Source organism: Octopus bimaculoides, chromosome 7, assembly GCF_046866305.1.
Source record: "Octopus bimaculoides isolate indiv1 chromosome 7, ASM4686630v1, whole genome shotgun sequence".
NCBI classification, from domain to species: domain Eukaryota; kingdom Metazoa; phylum Mollusca; class Cephalopoda; order Octopoda; family Octopodidae; genus Octopus; species Octopus bimaculoides.
The window spans coordinates 18,336,278-18,347,109 of NC_142934.1; the positions used below are offsets into that span (position 1 = coordinate 18,336,278).

Here is a 10,832-nt window from a genome sequence, read left to right on the forward strand (position 1 = left end):
TAAAATCCACTAATCACGTTGTGTATATTTTTCCTTTCTGTGTAATGTCTATTCATACCTTTTTGTTTTTCTTTTCTGTATATACCTTGTATATATTCTCACATAAGATGATTCTCACTTTTGTCTACTTTGCATCATATCCGACACTTATCTGGCTTCCGTAATATAATTGTATATATATATGTGTATGTATGTATTTATATAGTTATATATATTTATATATACATATATTTATATTCTTTTTAACAAGGTTTGTTCAGTTTTATTATGTTTTATTTAATCTTACATCATCTTTTAGCCAAGAATGCTATCATTTCTCCTACTACATTTGTTTGCCTGACAAATACTCCATTTTTCTTCCCTCTTGTTTCTCTGTCTTTTTTTTTTCTTTCTCTTTCATATTTACTGTAATATTTCCTGGCTTTTCATTTTTCCTCAACATAAGTTTGGTAGATCAAACAGGAAGAAAGAGAACTCACTGCGTGGGTAGGTATGTGTGTACATACACACATACATACACATATACATACATACATACATACATACATATAGATGTGTGTGTGTATGTATGTATATATATATATATATATATATATATAGGCAGTGTTCAACTTTTTCTGTCCAAAGGGTTTTATAATCCAATATTTGCATGCTGTTATTTGTAGCATTATCTGCATCAAGATGCACCATTCAGAAAAGAATTATTTTACATTCTCTCAGAGTTTATCAAATCTTATGATGTCAGCAAGACACACACACACACACACACATACACACACACATATACATACATACACACACGTGCAAGAAAGAGGGTGCTGAAAAGTTCCTGGCTTTGGGTAAAAGAAAATACAGGATCAGTTAATTACGATTTTATTTGATGTATTCACCTCTTGGATTCACACACTTACTGCAGTTGCCTTCAGTTTTTCTAAGCCCTGTAAAGAACTCAGAAGGTTGGGCCTCCAACCAGGCCTTTCAGAATACTCTTAAAAAGGGCATCTAGCCATAGAAAATCTGCCGTAATAAACTCCATCCAACTCATGCAAACATGGAAAAGTGGGCATTAAAACAATTAGGATGTTGATGAAGATAAAGTCTTACCCGGATCCCCACCTTGGAGAAGAACTACCCCATTGTAGATATGTGGTCAACTCTGACCACTTTAAAGCAGTGTTTCTCAACCATGAGCCCTTTTGCTTCCTATGTTACTCTACTGGACCCCAATAACCATTCAGTGTTTCTAAAAAATCCCGTTAGATTTTTATGATTAAATATATTAAGAATTGTATATTAAAAAAATCTAATATTTTGTGCATTATAGAAGTATAGCCAATTTATTGCAGATAAATTTTAACAACAAAATCTTATTTGGACCCCCGCTGAAAACCAGTGCCTTAGAGCAGTTGTTTTCAAATGGAGTCCACGTGGCCCCTGAAGGTCCATATAAGATTTTTGGGCTCCACACAACAAAATAGTGAATTGGTGATCCATAATAGTATTCGATGGCCCCTGAAAAAATTTTGCTTCAGATGTGTGTGTTGCTATGTATTGCAAGAAACAGTTTTCTTTGACAATTTACATGGTTTAACTTACACAAGTTAATGTATAAATAAAAAATAGGAATTTTGAAAGAAGTTCCAATAAAACTAGTTTTTCAACATCGAATGACTGTGGGTGTCCACCAGAATAAAATAGTAATCAAAGGGGTCCATAGATAATTTGATAGTTGAGAATCCCTGCCTTATAGTATTACTTCTTAGAAACAAGGCACTAAACATTAATGGCTTTCTAGTGTATACATCCAGTTCATTTAATTTATTGTCTAATGCAGATAGTCTTCACAGAAGGTGGGATGAGTTAGCAGAAATGATGGATGACTTGACTGAATTTCTCTCAGTATCTAGTTGTTCTGATTCTGGATTGTTTTTTTTTAAATCTATAATTTTTATTACAATGCATTAATGTTTATTTTATCTATTGCCTCTCATATTTCTATGACATTGATAAATGAACACCGGGCATGAATTGGGGTTTATCAAAAAAATGCTGTACTCTTCCTTTACAAATCTCATGGAAGTGTTGGAGCTTGCAGAATTGTTAGCACATTAAACAAAATGCTTAGCAACATTTCGTCCATCCATCATTATGTTGTAAGTTCAAATTCTATCAGTCAACTTTGCTTTTCATCCTTTCAGGATTACTAAAATAAGTACCAGTTGAACACTGGGGTCCATGTAATCAACTAGCTTCCCACCTGAGTGAAATCCAAGAATCCTAACCACTAGGCCACAGACACACACACTCTCACTCGCTTGCATGCATTCACTCACATGCATGTGCTCATTCACTTGCATGCACACACATACACACAATGGACTTCTTTCAGTTTCTATCTATCAGATTCACTCCAAAGTCTCTGGTCATCCTTGGACAATAGTAGAAGACACCCAGGATGCCATGTGAAGGCGGCGAGCTGGCAGAAACGTTAGCACGCTGGGTGAAATGCTTACCGGTATTTCGTCTGTCTTTACGTTCTGAGTTCAAATTCCGCCAAGGTCGACTTTGCCTTTCATCCTTTCGGGGTCGATAAATTAAGTACCAGTTATGCACTGGGGTCGATGCAATCGACTTAATCCCTTTGTCTGTCTTTGTTTGTTCCCTCTATGTTTAGCCCCTTGTGGGCAATAAAGAAATAAGAAGACACTCAGGATGCCACATAGTGGGACCGAACCTGAAACAACATGGTTGCGAAGCAAGCTTCTTAACCATGCAGCCACAACACTGACAGAAATGATGCTGCAAGACAAGATTACATGCCTTTGTTTTTATTTATTTTTTTTGTTTTTGTTTTTTTTTGCCCATCTACACTCTGGATTGAAATCCAACCAAGGTTAACTTCTTTTTCTTTCATTTATTCAATTAATGAAATAATATTTTTTTAAAAATATATAGTGATGGGCAGTTGTGGTGGTGGGGAAGTGTTAATCAAATTAACTTTATTCTTTTCATGAATATTGGTGAATATTGGGCCTGTGTAACTTCAAAAGAATCAGTGTGTGTCTCAGTCCACTGGTCCGCTGTATGTTCATTTATTTGTAAAATATTCTTTCATATTGTATTGATTGTGACATATACTGTAATGTTGCTTTTATTGCCATTGTGTCAATTAAAGAAAATGTAGTTGTTGATATTACTGTTATAAATCTCATTGGAGTCGAAGCGATATTAATTAATTCAGTCATCTCAGGTCTTTTATTTTTCTTTTGGTTCTCTCTCTCTCTCCCTCCTCCCTCTCTCTCTCTCTCTTTCTCATTTGTTCTATCATTATTAATTTAGAATTATATTGAAGAGAACTAAAAGTTTCACATAATTTTGGAAAAAATTTTCTATATAATTTGTTGAGTTGATTTTAGTTTATTCAAGTTTATTTTATCAATTTATTTTATTTATTTATTTATTAACTAAATGAACTGCCCTGAGACAGACGAAAAAATATAACTTTTTTTTTTGTTTGTTTGTTCATATAAATGTCAAATGTTCTATATCAAAATATATTTGGAAATATGAGCAGATCAAATGTTGCTCTTGTTATTGTCACTGACAGTGATAGTATCATTGCAATTGTTTTCATCATTGCCTTATCCAGATCTTCCCTTGCTTTAGCAGACCTACTGCATAACGTTTAGATGATATAGAGACCCCTTTTGGTCATGGGATTGCTCCTAGAAAGTTACCCTCTTAGGCACAAGTCTGGGCAAAGTTGTTTATTGAAGACCAGCAGTTACCCATGGATACCAGCCTCCCCTTTCCATGCCACTGATGTTATCCAAGAGAAAGGCAAAAGTCTTATACAGCTTGGCACCATTGATGTCACAACTCATTTCTACAGCTGAGTGAACTGGAGCAACATGAAATAAAGTGCCTTGCTCAGGAACACAACACACTGCCCGGTCTGAGAATCGAACTCATTACCTCAATGCTCTATCCACTGAGCCATGCACCTTCACAAATGACATAATAATGTTTTTAATGAGAGTTCCTAGATATGGTTGCTCTATCTATATCGTGTACTTGATGTCCAGAGAAGAGGAAGATGTTTGAAATAATCGTTATCAGCAGCTACTTTTCCATGCTTGCATGGATTAGATCAGACTGCATTGAGAGCAAGGTTTTCTATGGCTGGATGCCCTTCATGATGCCAACCTTCACTTGTTTCCAAACTAAGTAATAATATCCCCATCTGTTGAAATATGAGCAGGCATGGCTGTGCGGTAAGAGGCTTGCTTCCCAAATCACATGGTTCCAGGTTCAGTCCCACTGTGTGGCACCTTGGGCAAGTGTCTTTTACTATAGCCTCGGGCCAACCAAAGCCTTGTGAGTGGATTTGGTAAACAGAAACTGAAAGAAGCCTGTTGTGTGTGTGTGTGTCTTTGTGTCTGTGTTTGTCCCCCTATCACCACTTGACAACTGGTGTTGGTATGTTTACATCCCCATAACTTAGCAGTTTGGCAAAAAAGATCAATAGAATTAGTACTGGACTTAAGAAATAAGTCCTGGGGTTGATTTGTTCAACTAAAACCCTTCAAGGTAGTGCTCCAACATGGCCACCGTCTAATGATTGAAACAAGTAAAAGAATAAAAAAAAAATCCCAGACATGTTTAGGCAGGGAACCGGCAACAAATGATGTTATCTGATTGAGGATTTTGCTTAGCGTTTTCTTTCCAAAGACCGCACAACATCTCAAAAAGCCTAGTTTGCTTTTACAGTGGACTGCAAGCAAATGACCTCATAGCCTTTATAAACTGAGATATTTTTGATTACAATCAGTGAACACACACGAAGACAAGAGAAAATGCAAACTCATTCACTTAAACTCACACACACAAAACACACATACAGGACTTCAGTTTCTATCTGTAAACCTTCACTCATAAGATATTAGTTGGCCTGCAGTTACAGTACAGTTATAGCACAGCTGACAGCATCCATGCAGTAGGACTGACACCCTAACTGTGTGGTTCCAAAAAGAAAGCCAATAAGAGATTCTTAAATGAATGCTGACCATTCTCTCTCTCTCTCTCTCTCTCTCTCTCTCTCTCTCTCTCTCTCTCTCTCTCTCTCTCTCTCTCTCTCTCTCTCTACCCCCCCCCCCTTTTTTTAAATTCTTTTCTTAACTAAACCATTCACAGAGACATGTGTGATGTGTTATTCCTTACTTTTACTTTTGATCTGGAGCAGCTTAAGTCCTATTCGACTCAAGCAGACTGTGAATCCAGAAGTTACTAACTGAAACAAACTTTGAGGCAGCACTTCTAGTTGTGGCTCTTTGATTCTTATTGTGGACATGTCTTAAGAATTGGCAATTAAAGATGGCAGACCTCTTTCACCTCACATTTTAGAGATTTTTGTGATGTGTTGCTACCTACTGTTCAACCTTACGTGTTGTGTTTCCTTCCTCTCTTTGCTCTGCAAGTCTTGGAAGCCATGGAAGAAGAAAGGCATTAGTGCCATAATTCTCAGTTTCAATTCTTTGAGGTCAAAAAAGGTTAATCAATGAATTGATTTTGCTAGTTATAAATAATTAACCATGAAGTACAAGTGTTGCTATCTCATCTATTCTTCTCAATGCCAACCACTCAAATACCAAGTAATGTATCAATGTAAATACACACAACTATTCATATTGGGGTGTGTATGTGCATGTGTATATATGTGTGCGTATGTGTGTGTGTGTGTGTGTGTGTGTGTGTGTGTATGGTTAAATACCTGTTTGTTTCGATCCAACACTTTTACACAATCGGCAATTTCACCCCAGCATCCAGTCAATAGATTCATCTCTCTTTTACCAAGCATCCACAACAATGAAATCTATTTAAATTATCACACTCAAACAATTTATAGAGAAGTGCATTCATAATAATGTTCATCCACTCAACATTATAACACCTAAAAACTTGATAACACCCATTTGCTCCATAATAATTGAAATCCATCGTTTCTTCTACTGTGTTCATTCAGTTGAAATAATAGTAATAATTATCAAACATAATACAATAACTATGCCATCACTTCAATAATGGTTACGAATATAGCCAAGAGCTTAGTCAGTCCCCCGCTTTCTTGTCTTCGCATTGGAAAAATTACTTCATCTTTTCTTTCAACTGACTTATCGAACCATTATGAACTCTGAACACATATACATTTATATCTTGGCTGTTGAGTGAACAGGAGTTTTATCCTGCTAGAAATAGCTGCCAATTCTTCTCTGAATTTCACCTTGTCATATGAGAAAGTGATACAATGGATAATATGGTCCTAGGTACATTATTAGGTATGTGAGAAAGAGTGGATAGTTATAGTAAAAATGCTTTGATCAGAGGTTTGCTGGATTAGGATTAAGTTGGGTGTAATAATATGGTTCTTTCATTTCACATCTTATTTTCTTCATTTTTTTTCTCTTTTTCTTTTTCGTGAATGAACTTAGATAAAGGGAGATTGTAGAAGCCCATCATATGGATTGTAACTGTAGTTCAGAGGTACAGCCTTGTCACACATTGTTGCATCCATATAGTCTGTTTTGGCTTGGTTTCCATAGCTGTGTACCCTTCCTAATGCCATCCATTCCACAGAGTGTAGTGGGCACTTTTTATGTGTCACATTGGTTAATCGAACAACTAATTCTTCATCATTAAAACCAAATGAGATGCTTTTACTTCATTACTTTCCTCTTCTTAAATTTCAAATTTTAAACACCTAATCCCACTTCATGTTATTAAGGGATGTTATCTTCCTTGTATTAACAGCCACGGGGCACCACATGTGCTAAATCACATTTTCTCAAAAAAAAAAGTAAATTAAATTAAATATTATTAAAAAAAAAACTAGAATGATTCTAAATGCAAGTCTTTCTTCTGTTTTGTAGGCCACTAAAGTTGCTAGCACTGCAGCCAAACGGACCAAGGAACTTAGTTTAACTGTCAATGAATCTGTTATCAAACCTACACGAGATAAGGTAAGATTTGCCATCTGAGTTTTCCGAGTTTTACTGCATCTTTATGCATATTTTGCATTTGTATATTTGTGCATGCATGTGTGCATATTTCTGTTTTATATAGTTGCACTGGTGCAGTTGCATGTTTGTTTTGCATTATAGAGAACTTCACTTGCATTTTCTTGTTTTAAGTTTTATGCACATTTCTACAGTGTGTATGTGTATATGCACATTTACACACATACATGTGTGTACATGCATGTGTATGTGTATATACTCATGTATGTATACATACATATATATGTGTGTGTGTGTATATATATATATATATATATATATATATATATATATATAAAATAGTCCAAATTTTGTTTTCATCTAAATTTCTCTTTCTCTCTTGTGTGTGTGTGTGTGTGTGTGTATTTATATATGAGTGATAAAGAAATTTATATACAGACAAAATGTTGCTTTATTTTCTAACTTTTCATTATCACAAATGAGTATTTATAAGTTATGGATTTTCTTGTAAGTTCTGTTCCTCTATTTCTATCTATCTATATGTGTGTATATATATATATATTTGTGTGTATATCTATTTGTATTCTTATATCTAAATCTCCCTCCCTCACTCTTTTCTCACTTTAATACACTTTCTTTCTATTTATCTATCTGTCTACGTCTGTATCACTCTTTTTCTGCATATCTATCTTTCTATCTATCTGTCTTTCCTTCAGTCTATATCTTATCTCTCTTTCTTTCTCCCTTCCTCCCTCATTTTTTTTAAAGATATAACCAACGGACTTGATTTTATTAAATTAGTATTGATTACCTATATTGGCTATTTGTACATCTGTATGTATTATTAAGCAGAGAGTAGAGTGCCTAAAGCTAAGACTTACACACTGTCATACCACTCTAACCCCCTTCTCCCTTCCCAGAGGGTATTTGTGTAAAAGAAGCAGGTCTTTGTGCCAATCTTTCGGTATTATTGTGTTTCTTCCATTTATTCACATTTTATTTCCTCGCTGGGTGAATAGAGAAACAGTGCCAAACAGATAACCACTTGAACAGAGCACAACAGAACAAAAGTAAGCTAAGCAGAAAATTTACCATTTATGTGCATGCACCATTCTGTGACTGTAAATGAGCACACAGTGAATATATTTATAAACAGAAACATATACATAATACATAAATATACATATACACACATACATATATACACATACATGTTTGTATAAACATGCATACATTTGCTTGTATACTCTCTTGATTGTGGTTTTTGTTTTATATCCATTTACTATCAAGAATCCTTCCTTGTGTTCCAGTTCTGCTTTAGAATATTGGACCACGCATAAATATGAAGATCTTCACTCAGAAAAAAATTGCCTTGTGCTATCTGTTCCAACCCTTTATGTTCTGAGTTCAAATGCCTCTGAGGTTGACTTTGCCCTTCATCCTTTCAGGATTGATGAAATAAGTACAAATTGGGCACTAAGGCTCGATGTGATTGACTTATCTCCTCCCACCAGAATTACTGGTCTTATGCCAAAATTTGAAACCTGCATTATTATTATTATTACCATTATTATTAAGGCTGTAAGCTGGTAAAATCATTAGCACACTAGACAAAATGCTTGACCATGTTTCTTTCAGTTCTTTACATTCTGGGTTCAAATTCCACTGAGGAATTGATGTAATTGACTTCCCTTCCTCTCAAAAACTTCCAGCTCTTTGCCAAAATTTGGAGCCATTATTAAGGTGACAAGCTAGCAGAATCATTAGTTTGTTGGACAAAATGCATAGTGATATTTTCTCTGGCTCTCTATGTTTTGAGGTTAACTTTGCCTTTCATCCTTTTGGAATTGATAATTTAAGTACCAGTCAAGCACTGAAGTCAATGTAATTGGCTAGCCAGCCACCCAACCAAAATTTCGGGACTTGTGTCTTTAGTAGAAAGAATCAATAATATTAATACACCAACTTGTTGTTTTTGTACATCCATACCTGTGGTGTGTGTCACACTTACCACAAAGGAAGAAGTGAGTAGCAAAGCAGGAGAGAGGAGGACAGAGAGGAAGTGAGAGAGAAAGAGAATGAGAGAGACAGTGAGTGGTGACAGCATTCGTTTTGTGTTTTTAAATGTTTATCACATCACAAGATAAGTAGATACATAGATACATACATTGAATTAAAAGTGGGAGAGAAGAGGGACACAGAGGAAGTGAGAGAGAAAGTAGATACATAGATTGAAAGAACGTTGATACATAGATACATTGTTAAATCAAAGACAACTACAGCAAATATTAGATGTCACTTTCACTTTTCATTACCACCCAAGGATAAAAAATTAACATAGTTCTCGGGGAGATTCAGCCTCACACAGAATATGACAAGGCTAGCCCCTTTGAATTACAGCTTCAACTCATTTTAGCCAGCTGAGTGGACTGGAGCAAGATAAACCTTCAAGTGGTTGGAAGAAAACGAAAATAGATCCTATATAGGGGCAGGAAACTCTTTTTAGTCGTTAGGGTCACTATGGGTGTTAATCTGGTCCGAACAGCAGCAGATCTGGAGTCCAAGCCCCCTGATAAACACCAATGTGCAGGCTGTTGTTACCAAATTGAGCATGAGTCGAGGGCAAATACACGACGGAATAGCAATTATTTCCATCTTAGCTTTCGCTGCTTATACTAAATACCTAAACACATGACATTTTTGCCTTATGATATGGATCATTTCCTATTCTTTCACTCTTTATAAAAAATGGCACTCTGTCGGTTACGATGACGAGGTTCCTGTTTATCTGATCGACGGAACAGCCAGCTTGTAAAATTAACGTGCAAGTGGCTGACTACACAACAGACATGCATACCATAAGGTAATTCTCTGGGAGATTAAGCCTCATACAGAATGTGACAAGTCTGGCCCCTTTGAATTACAGCTACAACTCAAGAACACAGTGCACCACAGTGAATCGTACTCATGACTTTACGCTCATGGGCCGAATACCCCTAACCACTGAGCTACACACCTTCACTCTCTTAACCATAGAGAAAAGGAATGAAGCAATAGAAACGGAGAAAGGAAAGCCTCAGTCATTTACAATGACAATTAGACTGAAATGCGATCGATCTTTTCCAGCTTCTTTACTTTTAACAATGAAGAAGAGAGAAAGACATTTAGTAATGAATGGAGGGAAAGTCATTCAGGTGTTTACGTTTTTATTCTGGAAGTTCTTGAATGATTGTGTGTTAGTTCTCTGTTCTTTCTCCCACCCCCAGTGCTTATTCGCCTTCTTTCATAGTTCTTCATGCCTTTTAGTTGTGGGGAAAGACCATGTTTTTTGTTTTTTTTCAGGCACGTTTAACATTTTCTCTACAAACAAGCCCGTCTTCCTTCTTTTTTTTTTTTTTTTTTGCATACAAAAACTAATGCAAGTTTCGAATGGGGTATAACTGTGAAAAGAGCCCAGAAAAATGGGTAATAACCCCTACAAAATGGGTGGGGAAGAAAAGTTTCCAACAGGTGGCTACACGAAATTCAACTCTATACTTTAAAGAGTGTCTCCTACTATAGCTTCGAGCCAACCAAAGCCTTGTGAGTGGATTTGGTAGATGGAAATTGAAAGAAGCCCGTCATATATATGTATATATATATGTGTGTCTGTGTTTGTCCCCCCAACATCGCTTGACAACCAATGCTGGTGTGTTTACGTCCCCGTAACTTAGCGGTTCGGCAAAAGACCAATAGAATAAGTACTAGGCTTACAAAGAATAAGTCGTGGGGTTGATTTGCTCGACTAAAGGCGGTGCTCCAGCATGGCTGCAGTCAAAT

At 36.0% G+C, this 10,832-nt stretch overlaps 1 protein-coding gene across 2 annotated transcripts in view; it reads left to right on the plus strand.

The window, feature by feature from the left end:
* LOC106873885 (ADP-ribosylation factor GTPase-activating protein 1) overlaps nucleotides 1–10,832 on the plus strand; it is a 175,015-nt gene that overhangs the window by 120,008 nt on the left and 44,175 nt on the right. For both annotated transcript variants that reach the window (XM_089354885.1, XM_089354886.1), the window contains exon 8: nucleotides 6,927–7,016. In XM_089354885.1, the coding sequence (XP_089211011.1) occupies nucleotides 6,927–7,016 (90 nt within the window). The remainder of the gene's footprint in view (nucleotides 1–6,926; nucleotides 7,017–10,832) is intronic.